The 18,504-nt window shown below is 38.9% G+C and overlaps 1 protein-coding gene across 2 annotated transcripts in view; it reads left to right on the forward strand.

Moving 5' to 3' along the window:
* Window positions 1–18,504, forward strand: part of LOC131237314 (pentatricopeptide repeat-containing protein MRL1, chloroplastic) — a 141,212-nt gene that overhangs the window by 47,726 nt on the left and 74,982 nt on the right. For both annotated transcript variants that reach the window (XM_058235020.1, XM_058235021.1), the window contains exons 10-11: window positions 17,577–17,717; window positions 18,003–18,102. In XM_058235020.1, the coding sequence (XP_058091003.1) occupies window positions 17,577–17,717; window positions 18,003–18,102 (241 nt within the window). The remainder of the gene's footprint in view (window positions 1–17,576; window positions 17,718–18,002; window positions 18,103–18,504) is intronic.

An 18,504-nucleotide genomic window follows, 5' to 3' on the forward strand; every position in this document is an offset into this window, starting at 1 on the left:
TAACTGCCTCCTGCTCCCCTTCGCTCCACCCCCCCGCTGCCAAATAGCCTCTCTTGATCCCTATCCCACTTATCCTGTAATGACTCCTGGACGATGTGTATATATTCAAGATCATTCTCATACTCATTTACCTGCACTACATCCTCAACACCCCACACTGTCCGTCCTAAGTCCTCCCTAATCTCCCTCAACACATTCATCTTTAATCTTTATCACATTTCTCAACACTTCATCTGCGCTCTCACCTCCTTCGAAACTCTTGGGCAATCGACAACATTTTGATGCCCTCCTGCTAAGTGGTCCTTCAAGCGTAGTGTTTTAATTATCTCCGATATTGTCGAAATATCTCCGATATTATCTTTATCTCCATTTCAGCGATATCGATAATGTTGGAAGTATAAGAAATTCCAGGTATTAGCAATGTATTGCTAAGTATCGCCAACGTATCATTATGGCTAATTTAATTGCTAATATTTTCAACTATGTAAATTCTAGGTGTCACTTGTATTGCTAATGCATCAATATCGCCAATGTATCACCAATATTTTTAACTATGTAAATTCTAGGTAATGCTTGTATCATAAGTGTATCAACGATATTTCAATAATATCGCCAATGTATTGATATCATCAAAATTTCAACGATATTTCATAAGTGTATCAACGATATTTCAATAATATCGACAATGTATTGATATCATCAAAATTTCAACGATATTTCATAAGTGTATCAACGATATTTCAATAATATCGCCATGTATTGATATCATCAAAATTTTGTTTATTAGAAAAAAATTATTTCAAATTTTTTTTTTTTCATGGGCACATGGTTGTATGTAGTGTTCAATTTGTTGTTGATAATATTGATAATATATCAATATCAGAACACGCGCGATATTGAAGCCACAATCTTTCGTTTCCTTTCCAATTGTTGATGATTTCTTGGTGAAATATCATGTGTCATTGATATTTTGCAATATCGATGGATGTTTGAATGGAGGGTTGGTTGAACTGATTTCTTACAACAACACATGCTTTTAAGGCCCCATTAAACGGAAATTTGTTATGCATGCTTTCTTTTTACAATTTTTTTTTTCTTTTTTTAATTTTTAAATATGCAAACATGTACATTTTAACATCTCCTGAAGTTTCGCTAACAATTCTATTGTTTTTCCCATGTTTCCCCACATTTCCAGTTATCAGCGAAACTATCAGCAATATTGATATTGTTTCCATATCCCTGGCCAGCGAAACTTGTAGCGATACCAATACTTCGAACACAGTGATACCCCTTGACTCTTCGATATGTGGCCATAATAATTGCAATGGGACTTGAATCAATTAATAGGAAAAGGGGTCCCATGCTGTCCATCTAATATCAAGTTGTCTCCTTTTTCCTTCTGACATTTTTTACTTGCAAAACAACATTAAGCAAATCATCGTCTTAGCAATGTACTACATCTATAAATATTAAGGGAAATTAATTGCTAATCAAACTAGAAATTTTGGAAAAAACAATTATTTATTTATTTATTAAATATTTTTAGTTAATAAATTAATTAATATTCCAATAAATCCCCAAACCACCATAAATCTGTAGATCAACCTCCAACATGTTCAATTTCATCTTTTTGTAGTTTAATTGGAATTTAAATGGGTGAAGTTGGGGAACTTTGGATTTCCCCCAATGTGGCCCATTTATCCCCAATCCCTAAATTAGAGTGTATTACATGATATTTTCATTAAACACTCTCAAATTGGGGCCAATTAACCACTGATCAAATTAGATTTTTTTAAAAAATTTTTTAATTTTTTTTTTTTCTGAAAATTCAACTAACCACCATGAATTTGTAGATAAAGTGACTAGCATGTTATATTTCATGTTTGTATGCTCAAATTGGAGCTTAATTGGGTGAAATTGGTGACATTTCAAAATTTCCCCAAATTCTCCTAATTTGGCCCATTTGCCCTAAATCCCTAAATTAGGGTGTGTTTGATGATATTCTCATCAAACACTCAAATTGGGGCCAATTTATAGTGGATCAAAGTGGATTTTCTGGGAAAAAAAAAAATATTTTTTTAATTTTTTTTTCATATTTTTAATTAAAATTATTTTTTTCCCAAAAAATCACCAAAGCACCATGAATTAGTAGATCCAGTGACCAATATGTTTGATTTCACGTTTGGATACTCAGATTGCAACCGATTTGGCTAAAATTGGAGAATTTCGATTCTCCCCATATCTCAAAATTGAAGCTTCACAAAAATGCAAAATCATGGATTTCAAACATCTTCCCATTGATAACCAAGGTGTTCTAAAACGGTAACGGTGGCGGTAACGGTCACCACCGTTACCGTTATGATACGGGCCGTAACGGCCATTACAGCCCCCGTTACGGCCATTTTTTATTTTTTGAAAAATGCTGTTACTAGACTGTTATGGGCTGTTACGGCCTGTTTTTCTGTAATGGCCGTTACGGCCATTATGAGCTCGTAATGCATAATGGTTATGACCAATACCGTTACGTAACGGTCGTTATAGCCGTTACGTAACCAATTTTGAATACCTTATTGATAACACATGATTTACATGAAAAAAATGGATCAAACACAAAAGATCTCACAGATTCGAAAATGGCCTCAAACGAAGTTCGATCTTTGTTGCAGCTCTAAAAAATGGTTTTTTTTCAATGGGATTTGTTCATTATGGTTGACATCCACAATGGAAGGATTTAGGAGTGGAGAAGAACAAAAAAAAATGATTTTTTTGTGTGTTTTTTCTTTCAAAATTTTTGAGTAGCGCTGTCGGTATCGCACGTTCTCTGTCGATATTACTGATATTGTTCGATATCGTTCAATACTATATAATTTATATAAAGGGAAAGTGCCAATATATCACATGTTATCACGATAACAAAATCCATGGTGGAAGGATTTCAGAGTGGAGAAGAATAAAAAAAAAAATTGGATTTTTATTTTTATTTTTATAGTAGGACTGTCGGTATCGCACGTTCTCTGTTGATATCAGTGATGTTGTTCGAAATTGTCAATACTATGTAATTTATATAAAGGGGAAGTGGCAATATATCACTTGTTATCCCAATATCGTCGATATTTTGCAATAACATTGGATATTATTTCCGATATCAAGAATTTTGATAACTTCAGGTCCTTATCGTATTGGTCCCATGCGATAATGATAATATCAGCCGATTATCCATATTGTATTCTTTGGTCCTAACATATAAAGAGTTTTCATTGCCTTCATTTTTATCTTTCAAGGCCGCCTGTTTTTTTTTTTTTTTTGTCCTTTAATTCCTTCTAGGGAAGTCTATTGTTAAGCTTCTTGTGTCTATACATTTCTGTTTTGTTGCAAACTTACAACAATATTTGCATTCTGTATCACAGTAACCAATGTTTTAAATATCGACGATATCTCACAATATATCTTGTATCCCACCCGTGCGATATGAAATGCACAGGTAGTGCCAATATATCTCACATGTTTGATCCGGTGAGCATTTTCAATTTCCAATCCATTTTTTTTTTTTTTTTTGGTTGAAATTATGTTAAATCAGTGTCAAATGGTTACAAATCCATTGGTTCTTCATGTTTTGTATGAAAAATTATGAAATTGGAGCTTGATTTCGATATCTATTGGTTCTTCACGTTCTCCATTTTTTCTTTTTTTGAAATTTTCCTTTAACCAGCTGTCAATTGAGACTAATTTCGAAGTATTTATGAGTAATTGATAAAATAATCATCACATATACTCTAATTTCAAAATTTGAGTGTGGGTGGTCCAATTTAGGGAAATTCAAAATTTCCCAAATTTCTCCCAAATTGCTTGCCATGTTGCATTCCAAACATGAAATCAAGCATGTATGAGGGCTGATCCACTAATTTGTCAAGTCCTTGTCAATTTTTGGAAAATAAAAATTATTATTTAATTAAAAATTTATTATTTTATTATTTTAAATTTCCCTTTAACCAGCTGTCAATTGAGACTAATTTCGAAGTATTTAGGAGTGTTTGATGAAATGATCATTACATACACTCTAAATCTTATACATTCAATTTGAATATAGTTGCACTAGTTCAGTTAGACATTGCATAGCTTAGGACCCTATACAAAGGAAAGCTATCATGTGTTCTTCTTTTTTGAGATGTTATGATTTAAAAGTGTGTATTAATGTCTTTTTTAACAATCCTTGAAGTTTCATTAAAAAACTCAACCATTTTCCCAATGTTTCCCCATATTTTCCAAAAGTGTGATAAATTACCCAATACAAATGATATATCCTGTGTGATAACCGATATGTATCTGTATCCTGAGGATGCGATATGTAATGCGATACTGATATTTCGAACACTGACTTTAATTGATTATCAGTCTGGCTGCATTGTTTGAATCAAATTCGACTGTCCCGTCTACTACATTGCATTGGTTAATATTAAAATGGACAGTCCTCTTACTCTGTCTTCTTTTACTTTTTCAGTATTTATCTTGTTGTGTAGCATGTGCCAGAAAGTGTGGAGCTTTCATGTATGTAATTTTATCTAGAAGTAAGCTTATTTTATATTCCTTTAAATAAACTTATTTTATATTCCTTTTTACATAATTATTTATTCCTTCGATGTAAAAAGAATCTACTCTTCTCTCTTGTATTTGAGCAGAAGATTGTCATACCTTGAGTTTTGCATTGTTGCTGTCAAGATTTGAAGGACAACTTATACCATTTCATTGTATTGAGATAGAGAGGCAAATCTTGATTTTTTTAAATTATTTTTTTTATTTTTTTAAAAAATTTAAGATTAATGGAATTTTTAAAAAGGCTCGTCGGTGACAGCCTGCAAGAAAATAATACAACAGAAAAACACCCAAATGCAGCCAAAAATAAGCTGCAAGCAACAAAAACTACAAAAGGGAGGCCCGCTCAGCTACAAAAGCAGAAACATAAGATATCACCGCCTCTGCCGAGCAAGAAACATTGAGAAAACATCGACTATTCCCCTCAGTTCATGTCGCCCACCAAATAGCCAGAAGAAAATGATGCCAAACAGCTCCATCCTTTCTACTTGAACCTCCCTCATGCCATGCCCAAAGAAGGTCCCTAACATTGCTTGGCATAACCCACGATGAGTTTAGAGAGGGGAGAAAGTGAGACCACACCTTAGATGTGAGTAGGCAAGAGATGAAGAGGTGATCAATTGACTTTGCCACTTGGTTACAAAGATAGCATTTGTTAGCAATAATCATGGATTGCTTTTGCAAGTTGTCAATCGTCAACACTTTCATCCCACCCACCAACCATGTGAAGGTCACGATCTTGGGAGGAGTGGTGTAGGGCAAGAAGTGAAAACCATGGACTCCTACGACTCCGCCTTCAGGAGGATGGATCATATGATAAAAGGATTTCACTGAAAATAGCCTGTATTTATGCACTTTCTAAACCATTTCATCACTACCATTGGAGAGAAAATAATAAAGATGCCAATCCAATAGAGATATAAACTCTTCCATCACAGAGTCTGTCAAGTCTCTTCTACACGGAGGAGTATAACATGCTACGGAGCTATTAGAAGAGAGTAGTCCACCACTTGGATATCTTTGGAAGGCACTAAAAGAGCTAGATTAGGGTATACTTGGGATAGAGAAAGATCGCTACACCACACATCTTCCCAAAATCTAAGTCTTCACCCATCTCTAAGAGAGAAGGAGATACCTTTCTTGAAATTTGACTTGCAAGCCATATTCGACTTCCAAGTATAAGAAACCTTATAAAGAAATGACTTCTTCATCTCCCAACCCCCTGCCTTGACCCCGTATTTACTGGTAATGATTTCCCTCCAAAAGTTTCCTTCCTCCGTCCCGAACTATCGGATCCATTTACTGAGAAGAGCCTTATTCATACTATATGGTCCCTAAGACTAGTCCCACTTTCATAGAGCGGCTTATAGACTTTGTTGCACTATAAAAAGGTGGAATTTGTACCTTCTTTCAAACTCCTCCAAAAATAGTCCCTCCTAAGCTTTTCCAATCTTTTGCGGATTGAAGACGGGCACTTGAATAGAGACATAATCAAGAGGCAGGTTGGAAAATGCCACTTTAATAACAATGAGAGGTATCGGCTCTTCCACTTTGACAATTTTCTTTTAGTTTTCTCCGCCACCTTATCCCATAAGTGCATGGCTGGTTTCCCGATCCACAAGGGAAGCCCCAAATAAGAAGAGGGGAGGGATCCAACCTTGCATCCAGAAATCGAAGCTAAACAAGAAATGTCCTCATTGGATAAGTGAATACCCAAAATCTCACTTTTACTCAAGTTAACCTTCAATCTAGAAATAGCCTCAAAGCATACAATTATTGTACATAAGTTGTCCATAATTTGCCGGTCGGCATCGCAAAAAATAATGGTATGGTCAGCAAACTGGAGATGGGAAATAGGCTTTTCCTATTTTGGATACCCAGAACCCACTAATGGGATTAGTCCCTTGGCTTCTGGATAACATATGGCTGAAAGCTTCCACTACTAGTAAAAATAACAACGGGGAGAGTGGATCCCCTTGATGGAGACCACTAGAACACTTGAAGAAGCCTTTTAGGAAACCATAAACCATAACGGAAAATGCCGCAGGCCCGATGCACCCATGAATCCATCTTCTCCTTTTTCCTCGCAACCCAGTCTTTCCAACAAATAATCAATGAAGTCCCATTCAACGTGATCATATGCCTTTTCAATAACTAGCTTGCATACAATTCTAGCCCTTTTTATCTCTGAATTTGGAGTCTATGTGTTCACGGGTGATAAGGGCACAATTCATAATCTGACAACTCCCCACCCAAAGGCTCCTTGATTATTAGAAATAAGATCACCAATCACCTCATGGAAGCGCGTCGCAAGAATTTTAGTTATTATCTTGTAAGGACTCCCGATAAGACTAATTGGGTGAAAGTCTTTTAGGTTCTCCGCTCCTACTATAGGAATTATGCAATGAAAGATGCACCATAAGATGGAGGAATACAACCCTTGTCGAAAAAATTCCTAATGAAGGCAAGCACATTGCTTTTAACAGCATCCCAAAAGATTTGAAAGAAAGCCATGGGAAATCCATTTGGCCCTAGGGCCTTGTCTCTACCCAAACTGTCCATTGTCTCCTTAATTTTTCGATTTAGACACCTTTCTAGAAAATCATCCTTTTCCTCCAATAATTTTTCGAAATGGAGGTAAATCTAGATGTGGCCGAGTCCAATGACCTTTCGAAAGAAGCTATTTGTAAAATCCCACGATTGCCCTACAAACTTGCGATTTCTTTTCATATCTTTTATTGTTAATTGTGATCGAAGAAATTCTATTATTTCTTGCATTTGCGGATGCAATGTTATGAAAAAATCGTGTGTTTTTATCTTCTTTTAACCATAGGGCCCTTGACCTTTGATGCCATTTGATTTTCTCCTCCTTGAGGCACTTAGAGTAATCCAACAATAGCTCACACCTCCTCTGTTTATCTATATCAGAAACTCATCGCCTTCTTGATATTTAGGGAATGAAGCTTGTTTAGAATACTAGAAATTTCAACACTCTCTTACCCTGTAAACTTCGTTGTGCCAAGAGTTCTGCTGACCTTTTAGAAGCTTCAGCTTGTAATGCAAATTTGAGCCAGCTTCATCGGCAACTTGAAAAGATTTCCACCATTCCTCCACTAACCCACGAATACCATCCACTTCGAGCCCAAGATAACTCCAATCTGAAGGGTTTGGGGCCTCAGCTATCAATCTCCACTTCAAGAACAATGGGTATGTGATCTGAAATGGTTCTCGGAAGACCTTTAAGTTGCACCAAGGGATATCTATCCAGCCACTCAGGTGACACCATAAATCTGTTGAGCCAAGACATGATCGGATTGCTCTGACTGTTGGTCCCTGTGTATTTAACCCCCAGCATTGGAATATCAAGTATATCATATCTGTGAGTCCAATCTGCAAACGTCCTCATGCTTCTGGAAATCTGGGAACCTAAAGATTTCTTGTATGTGAATAGGGTAACATTAAAGTCTCCTCCTATGCACCACGAGAGAGATCACTTCACAAGAATAAACTACAACTCATCCCAAAATCTGGATCTGTTTGCTGCTTTGCATGGTACGTATACAGCAAGAAAAGCCACTTGAACCCAGTGGAAACTTCAACCAAAACCACAGAGACTGAAAATTCTCCACTCCAGCTATTTTCTTCTTCTTCTTCTTCTTCTTCCTTCCAAATGCTAGAATTCCAGGCAACCAGAATGTCCCCTGCTGATCCAACCACATCCAAAGAAATAAAATCCTTAGGATTAATTCCCCATACCTCGTCTAGAAGCTTGTTGTTGATGGCAGACAGTTTAGTTTCCTGGAGGGTAACAATCTGAGCTTTCATCATCCTTCACATCTCTTGAACTTGAAGTGCTTTGCTTTACTTCCCAAACCCTGAACGTTCCAATTTAATATATTCATCGTGAAACTGATCTCGCCCTTCTGCTCCTCATGGGGCCACCCAGCTTATTCCTAGACATGAAATTGATAGAAATTTCGAGACGCAGCAGCTCTCTGGATTTTAAGAGTTTGCCGACAAGGTCTCTTGCTGACACCGAGGGCAGTTGCCATGACTGGAGTTCCAAATAGTACAATCCATGCAGTTTACTCCCTCAGCCAATTATCTCTGTTGTCTTGAAATCCTAAAACCCACAATGGGAAGGATAAAAGGTGATAGAGCAGTTCAATGTGTTTGTAAGTTTACTCACAGATAGTACGCTAAGGGGACAATCAAGCACATATAAAACCGAGGGTAAGTAATGTGAGTATTGGGTGAGGTGACTCCCTTACCAAGACCCTTTGACAAAGATCCATTAGCTAGGGAAACTGGGGAGCAATAAACAGCCATATTGAGAGATGTGAGGAGGGATGATGAACCTGCCATATGGTCGATGGCCCCTGAGTTGATTATTCAAGGTGATAATTCATAAGTGGCAGCAAGAGCAGTCTATGAGGTGGCAAGTGAAGTCAAGGAACCTGTCTCCGTGTTCTTCAGATAGGTTTTGTGGTGAGAATCCATGGGTGACACGGTAGCACAACAATGATATCGACAACGGTTCTTCAGACAAACGGATGTCCAAATTTGATGTTCCAGCACTGCAGCTACCACACCTCAAAACAGTGCGAATCAACCGATGAATAATAGTCAGCAACTACAATCCGAACTGAATCAACCTTAAACAGTCAATGAAGGAAAAAAGAAAAAGCAGGCCCACGATGAACCAGCAATGGTGAAAGATTCAAATAGCAATGACCAATAAGGACCAGCGATGAACAACAATGTGGTCCTCAATGTGAGACTAGATGGGATAGCCCACAATCTGATGAGGCAGCCACCAGCGAGTAATGACCCCCAGCAAGATTATCAAATGATGTGATGATTGTGATAAGATTACTGGAAATGATCGAATCATTAAACAACGACGACAACAACAACTCGTCAAGATGATGATCAGAGTGTATGATCGATCAGATCGATGATAAGGCAATAGCAGCAATGTGGGCCTTGATGATCGTGCAGAGGGCAGTGATCAGCACCAGCAATTGGTGTTAAAAAAAAAAAACGATGGCCAGCAACCAAACAGATTGCCGCGGTCAACCAATCTCCAATCAGCAGTGGTCACCAGCAAATAGACACCAATAGACAGCAACCACCGAACGGTCACTGTTCGATGTGGGCCACAACAAACTGATGCCAGTTTGCAGATGTTGCTGATATAGAGAACGCTAGTGTATTGTGTATGTGGTTAGTGGTGGTTAGTGGCCCCTTTTAGTGTAAGTGCATGTGCACACTTCCCTCTTCTCCTGCGGTGTACTATATGCTTTATTATAATAAAATATTATGTGTTAAGGCAAGTAAGCCTAATACAACATCTCTCCCAAACTCTCCTTCTTCTTCTTCTCTCTCAATATTTTCCTCTTTTCTTCACATTATCATCATCAAATCATTCTCTACTTGGTATCAGAGCATAGATCTAGACATTCCGCATCCAACAGATTGAGAGGCGACACGTCACCTTGTTGACGTCAGCAGGCGTACGGTTGACGTCAGCATTGTACAGACACATGGACCCCGTTTGAGCTAAAAGTTTAGGAGTTTGATAGATCTTGATTTTAGAAGATTTGTCATGATTTTTTCAGAATTTATTGGACCCCATTTCATGGTATTTTGGGCGAAATAGAGAAATTTGAAAATCGGGCCCATCTTCTGTTTTTCTTCGATCTACCTCAAATCGTAAGCTTTTCTTTGGTTTCTTTGCTCAAGATGGACCGAAATCTTCCTCCCAAGCTACCCATGGTGGATTTTTTAACTTAAGATCAATGTTTGAGAGGTTTTTAACCTCATACGGACGTGCGGCTGGGCCGTTTTTCATTCAGTTAGGGCTTTTTTGACTGCGTTTCATGGTATTTTGGATGATTGATATTTGTTTGAGGTTTATCTCTTATTATCTTGAAGGATTGAGTGAGATAGAGTTGTTTAAATCAATCTTTCTTGGCATATGGGCTCTCTTGGCATAGATTTATCTCTCGTAGACTCTCCTATGGCTGACAAAGGGCCCTCATCTCTTGACATAGGGTCTCTTGAATCCAACCCCTTGCAGATTACCTCCACTAAGTTGAATGGTGACAATATCTTCAATGGACACAATCTGTAAAAGTATTTTTAGGAGCCCGTGACAAGTTGTCGTATATTTTGGATGATCCCCCAAGCTCTACAGATGTTACTTACAAGTCTTGGACAAAGGAGAATTATCAAGTTATTACATGGTTGTTGAATAGTATGGATTCCTCGATTAACTACTCAGTGATGTTTTTATCCTCGGCTAAAGGCATTTGGGATACGCTTCATGATATGTTCTTGGAATCTCAGAATTTTTCACAGGTATTTCAGCTTATTCAAGAAATTGGTCGGTTCCAACAAAACTCCAGATCCTTAAAAGATTACTATTCGACGCTTTGGGGTATGTGGGATGAGTTGGATATGTATCAACCTCTTCCTTCCAAATGTAAAGAGGATCATGAACATGCTCATAAGCAGCGGGATGATACTCATATCATGCAGTTCCTAGCTGGGTTGAGTTTTGATTATCTTCATGTTCGAGATCAGGTTGTTATGCAGGATCCTCTTCCCCCATTGACGACAGTCTATGCCATGTGTCAGCGTGCTACTGTCTCTACTCTTCCTTCTCATTCATTTGTGCCACTCGAGTGTTCGACACATCTTGCTAGCGATCAGTCCTCTCTTGGTCTTCGGGTACCATTCTTGAGTTCAGGGCGCATTTCTGATTTTGGCGGTCGTGGTAGAGGCCGCGAGGGAGATCGCAGTCGTGGTGGCCGTAGTCTTCGTGGTCGTGGTGGACGTGGACAAGAACGTGACGGTTCCCGCATTTGTTCACATTGCAGTGGAACTAATCACACTGTTGATTATTGCTGGCAGATACACGGTCGTCCTTCGTTGTATGCCGCTGCTTCTGTTGCATGCACTGTTGCTTTTGAGACAGTCTTCTATTCCGACAGCTGAGCAGTCTACTTCAGGGGAGTCTCTTATCATTTCTCGGGCTGCATATGATGCCCTTATGTGGCTTCACATTCATGATATTCTTGAGCATTCTCACGCAGCTTCGGCCCAGTCAGGTACTGCCCTTCTTGCGTCATCCTCTCCTACCTCCTGGGTCATTAACTTTGGAGCTTCCTCCCATATGACTGGTAAGTTTCAAATCTTTTCTTCTTATTCTCCCTCTCCTCACACTCAGTATGTCACAGTGATTGGTGGGGGGCATGAGCGAGGAGGCGTTTATCTTCTCGATAATACACCCATTGCCGCTTCTAGTACCCTTTCTCTAGATCAAGAGTCCATGACTCGGTGGCATTGCCGCTTAGGCCAACCATCCATAGCTAGATTGAGACTTTTGTTTCCCTCCTTATCTATCGTTAAACCATTATGCTGTGATATTTGTGAATTGTCTAAACATTATCGTGCTACGTTTCCTCCTAGCTCTTCTGGGAGGAAATCTTAACCTTTTCTTCTGGTTCACTCGGATGTCTGGGGACCAGCTCCGGTTATCTCGACTTTTGGATTTAGATATTTTGTTACCTTTATTGATAATTATTCACGCATGACTGGGATTTTTCTTTTGAAATCTAAAAGTGAAATATTTGATGCGTTTAAAGTGTTTTATCATGAAGTGTGCACTCAATTTCATTGTTCCATCAAATCCCTCCATTCTGATAATTGTGTGTGTGGGGGGGGGGGGGTGAATACATGTTTACTGCCTTTGTCCTTCTTGCAGGAACGTGGTATTTTGTTTAGGATGTCATGTGCTCGCACACCTCAACAAAATGGTATTACCGAACGAAAGAATTGTCATCTTCTTAACATTGCTCGCACCCTTCTCCTTGGTATGCATCTACCTAAATATTTTTGGGGTGATGCTCTCCTAACTGCTACTTTTCGTATTAATCGTATACCCTCACGTATCCTGTCTTACAAATCTTCATTTACTATATTGTATCCTCATGATAATCCATTTCCTCTTACCACCTAAAGTTTTTTGTTGTACATGCTTTGTTCAAATTTTGGATGTGAGTAATGATAAACTTAGCCCTAGGGCAATTAAATGTGTCTTTTTAGGGTATACTCGGAGTCAGAAAGGGTATAAATGCTTTGACCTATTGACTCATAAGAAATATGTCTCTGCCGATGTAACCTTTTTTGAGGATATTTCTTTTTTCTCCGCTCCAGGCCGATCCCTCTGTGATCCTCTTACGAGTCAGGGGGAGTATGACTCTTATCCTCTTTCCACTAGTGATCATGGGAAAACTCCTCTTCCCTCTATTCAGCATCCTGTTGGTGATATGGGTGAGCCTAAGCCTCTGCAGGTTTATCATCGTCGAGATAAATCTTCACACGCTCAGCCATCTATCCTTCCGCTCACTTTGGATGTTGGCTCAGGTGATTCTCCTTCCTCAAGTTTAGATCTTCCCATTGCCTTGCGCAAAGGGTCACGATCTTGTACTCAACACCCCATTAGTAATTTCGTTTCATATGATCATCTTTCACCGTCTTTTCAGTCTTTGCAGCTTCCCTTTTATCACAGACTATTCCTAGATCTCTCTCACATGCTCTTCAGAGTCTTGATTGGACGAAGGCGATGATAGAAGAAAATGTCTGCTCTTGAGAAGAATCATACTTGAGACCTTGTACCACTTCCTTTAGGCCATAAACCTGTTGGCTGTCGATGGGTTTATACGATCAAGTTTCTTTCAAACGGCTCAATTGATCGCTATAAAGCCCGTTTCTTTGCTAAGGGTTACACACAAACTAATGGTGTTGATTACTTTGAGACATTCTCTCCGGTGGCTAAGCTTAACTCGATTTGCGTTGTGCTCTCCTTGGCCATTAATTTATCATGGCCCTTGTTTCAGCTTGATGTTAAGAATGCATTTCTCCATGGGGATTTTGCAGAGGAAGTTTACATGCATCAACCTCCTGGCTTTGGTGCTTCTCACAATCCTACACTTGTATGCCGGTTGAAGAAGGCTCTTTATGGACTCAAACAATCCCCATGTGCATGGTTCGAAAAATTTAGTTAGGCTCTCTTGGAGTTTGGCTTTGTTCGTAGTCATGCCGATCATTCTCTCTTTATATGTCGACGATTGACGGGCATCATGGTTTTCATTGTCTATGTGGATGATATTGTTCTGTTTGGTAGTGATTCTGTTGGAATAAGGGAGGTCAAAGATTTTTTTGAAGACCAAGTTTGAGATCAAGGATCTTGGTCCTCTTTGCTGCTTCCTCGGAATTGAAGTTGCTCGCTCATCATCCAGATTGGTCTTGTCACAAGAAAAATATGCACTCGATCTTCTCATGGAGACTGGCATGTTAGGGTGCATGCCTGCTACCACTCCCATGGATACTTCACAGAAGCTTCGATCAGATGATGGTGCTCTCCTTACTGATCCCGAGATGTATCGACGACTTGTAGGCCAGCTTATTTATTTGACTATTACTCGCCCAGATCTCTCATTTGTGATGGGGATTGTTAGCCAATTCATGCAAGCTCCCCGTACTTCCTATCTCACGGCTGTCTACCGCATACTTCGATATTTAAAATCTGCCTTGGGTCTTGGCCTCCGCTTTCAGTTGCATGGTCATCTTCATCTTTCTGGCTATTCCGATGCTGATTGTGCAGGTAGTACTTTTGATCGCCGCTCTACATCCAGCTTCTGTACCTTCTTAAGTGGCCATCTTATAACTTGGAAGAGCAAAAAGTAGCTAGTTGTTGCCCGGTCCTCAGCTGAAGCAGAATATCGTGCTATGGCTCATGCGATGTGTGAACTCGTGTGGCTTCGCAACCTTCTTGAAGAACTTGGCTATCCTCCTTCTGATCTTGTTCCTCTTCACTGTGACAACCAAGCGGCCATGCATATTACTTGTAATCTAGTTTTCCAAGAGCGAACCAAGTATATTGAGGTCGACTGTCACTTTATTCGGGAGAAAGTCGCTTCTAAGGAAATCGTCACTCCTTTTGTTCGATCTAGGGATCAACTTGTTGATGTTCTTACAAAGTCCTTGAGTCGAGATGCTCTTCATCGTGTTCATGACAAGTTGGGCATGATCAACATCTATGCTCCAACTTGAGGGGGAGTATAGAGAATGCTAGTGTATTGTGTATGTGGTTAGTGGTGGTTAGTGGCCCCTTTTAGTGTAAGTGCATGTGCACACTTCTCTCTTCTCCTGCGGTGTACTATATGCTTTATTATAATAAAATATTATGTGTTAGGGCAAGTAAGTCTAACACAACATCTCTCCCAAACTCTCCTTCTTCTTCTTCTATCTCAATATTTTCCTCTCTTCTTCACATTATCATCATCAAATCATTCTTCACTGCTGACTGGATTGTGGGCCACAACGTCTGATATGAAGGGCCACAACAACCTCATCTGATATGTGGGCTACAACATTTACTTGGGAACAGTAGCATAGATCACAACAACCTCATCTGATCTGTGGGTCACAACATTCAACTTGAACAGTAGCAGCACCACCAACAAATAAGTAGCAACGAAAACTATGTTAGATCTTAGGAACATCCGCAGTGCCACGTCAGATGGAGGAAACAGTAGCAGCAATGGTTGATGTTGGATCAATCAATGATGGGCCACCAACGACACCACATCAGTGAGGGATGGTCACAGCAGCAGTGATCAGTGTGGGCTAGAAGCAGGATTAACGCTGGTTATGTCAAACAACCATTTACTCTAAAAGCTTAAGCTGTCAGAGTGTGGTGTATCAATGTATATCAAGGGATTTCATGACTTCAACACCCCCCCGCACGTGCGGGGTGGGAACCGCGCACGGGAACATACTGACACGGGCCATAAATAGGCCAGGCTTGATTTCCTGGTCCCTGAGCTGGACCTGATTTTCTTGGTCCCCCGTGGGAGAATAATATTTTAGCGAGGCATATTTGCTGCTCTCGAGATTCGAACATAGGACCTTCCTCTCTAATACCATGTCAAACAACCATTTACTCTAAAAGCTTAAGCTGTCAGAGTGTGGGGTATCAATGTATATCAAGGGATTTCATGACTTCAATAGGTTACAGTGATCACGATGGGCCAGCAATCAACGGTCATAATGGGTCACCTTCAGTGATGAGCAACATATCAACAGCAGCAATAGCATACCAACAGATCCAAAACAACCGATCTATAGCAGCAGCAACATATTGTATCGCACCCTTGGGATACAGATACATATTGGTTATCGCATGGGATATATCGGTTGTATTGCGTAATGTATCGCTATTGTTGGGAAACATTGGAACATTGGGAAATTGGTCGAATTTTTCAATGAAATTTCAGGGATTGTTGAAAAGACATCAATGCACACTCAGAAATCAAAACATTACAAAAAAAAAGTGCACATAATAGGAGTTTCCTTTGTATGTGGTCCTAATATATGCGTTGTCCAACTGAACTGATGCAAGTATAATCAAAGTCTATTCATATAACTTATAAATGTAAGAAGACATGTATAGAAACACAAGCAATACATTCAAAAGAAAAATAATAATCACTAGATCAAGTTACATACATGTTTGATTTTGTGTTTGGATACAAAGATTGCAATTGATTTGTGAGAAATTGAGAAATTTCGATTTTCCTAATTTTTTGCAACTTGGCCCATCTCCCTAAATCTCGAAATGGAAGCTCCAAATCCATGATTTTTCATGGGAAACATGAATAATCATAGATTTATAACCATTTGGTACTGATTTAACATGATTTACAACAAAAAGAAAAAAAAATGGATTGGAAATCGAAAATGTTCACTGGATCAAATAGGTGGGATATAACGGTACTACCCACGCGTTTTGTATTGCACGGGTGGGATACAAGATATATTGTAGGATATATCAGCCAATATTGTCGACATTTAAAATATTGGAAGGACCCAACTGGTTCTAGGTAATGGAGGAGAAGAAGAACCAGAAAACTTTCAGCTGATCAAACAAGCAGTTTCTTCAAAACAGCAGTGAAGAAGAAGATTGGTCGATTTTGATCTCCACGTTGAAGATGATTGGCAGCAATGCTCAAATACCATGTAAATCTCCCTACTTGGGATCATCGACATGAGAGAGTGAGAATGCAAGGAAAAGAAGATGTCTCCTCTCAAACCCCTGCTCCCTTTATTTTGTAATTCATAAAACCATGTACAATCAGCATATGGGTCCAATGGGCCCAGTATTACATGTATTCAACTCTTCTTTCCTGCTTATTTGACTTATAAACTTATTCAACTGGTTCTGAAATATGTTTCCTTCAACACAACATTACGCCAATGGTTCCTAAATTTCACGACATAAATTTAAATTTATCACAAGTTGTGTGTTCCACCCTTCCCAAAAATGTTCTATGTTAAAGCTATGAGATTACATTTATTATATGACCGATTGAAGTGCCCACGAGAGTAGCAAATGCATCCAATGTAATATAAAATATTACCATTGAAAAATTTATTACTATATACAGCTGAATTAAGTAGTGCCTACTTTTTATACTCCATATCGAGTCAGATTTGGCATTCCTGTTTTTTGGGATTTCAAGCGTTCCTTGGACCTTCCATTGGGGCCTATGTCTGGATGCCTAATATTTTAATATTTTAGAGAAGAGGGAAAATAAGATTTTAACAGTTGACGTTTTGCTTTTCTATTGAAAAGTCTGGTAACAGAATGTTAGACTTGAAACTTTTGAAAGTGTTTGCCTATGAACACAATTTGGCAGGGCGGTAATCTACATCTGCATGCTGTTAAGCTCAGTATTTTTTATTTTATTTTTGGAAACATCAGAATGACTTGATGGTATCTTTCTGCTAAAAATGAAAATAAGATTTGATGGTAACATATTATTTGTGAACTTGGAATAACTTGTAAAACATGTTTTATCCTTTTTCAGTTTAAATAATGTGTACTGACTGTCCAGAAATTCCTTTTCATGCAGATGTTTATTAGTGCATTAATAGACGTTGCAGGACATGCTGGGAAGGTAGATTTTGCCTTTGAAATACTACAAGGTGCCCGAAGTCAAGGAATACAACTTGGGAATATATCATACAGCTCATTGATGGGGGCCTGCAGCAATGTATGTCTCTGAACAAGTAGCTACTATAGTATAATGTGCTATCGTGTATATATCAGCATACCTTTTGTAGAATTCATAATTTTCTACTATTCATTTCCCTCCTAGCATGCAGAATTGTGGCATACTCAGTTTCTGCCCTCGAGTACACTTCAACAAAATGATGCTATAAGCCTAGCAATTCTAGATATATCTTGTTTTCTACTGGTAGCACTTAATTAAATCATTGACCAAACATTGTGCATAACCTGCTAGGATGTCACTAGAGTTGTTTTCTTCTCATTTCAGGGAAAAAACTGGCAGAAGGCATCAGAGTTGTATGAGGACATTAGGGTTCTTGAAATGACGCCAACTGTTTCAACATTGAATGCTTTGATCACTTCTTTGTGTACGCCTCTTACTTGTTTCCAACTTTTTCTTATTTATTTGAGTGATTTATGTCCGACTTTTTCGAATGTGATATTGTTGAAAAAGCTTAAACAGGAAGAATTTTCTCTTACATTGATCTATTGATAATTTCTTGGTGTTTTATGTCTGCCAGTAGTAAAGCTGCAACTTGGGTTTGGGTCAACCCCAACCTGATTGAGCCAACCCAAGTTTGGGTCAGGTTGGGTTGGGTTGTCTGGGTTAGGTTGGGTTGGGAATAATCTCATGTATTTGGGTTGGGTTTGATCGGGTCAGGTCGGGTTTGGGTAAGGGTGGATTGAGTATGGAGGACTTTGGGTTAGAACTCTGGTTGGGTTGGGTCCTCTTGAAGTTGGGTTGGGCTCAACCTGACCCAACCTGCCCA

The sequence above is a fragment of the Magnolia sinica genome, chromosome 2, assembly GCF_029962835.1.
Source record: "Magnolia sinica isolate HGM2019 chromosome 2, MsV1, whole genome shotgun sequence".
Taxonomy (NCBI): domain Eukaryota; kingdom Viridiplantae; phylum Streptophyta; class Magnoliopsida; order Magnoliales; family Magnoliaceae; genus Magnolia; species Magnolia sinica.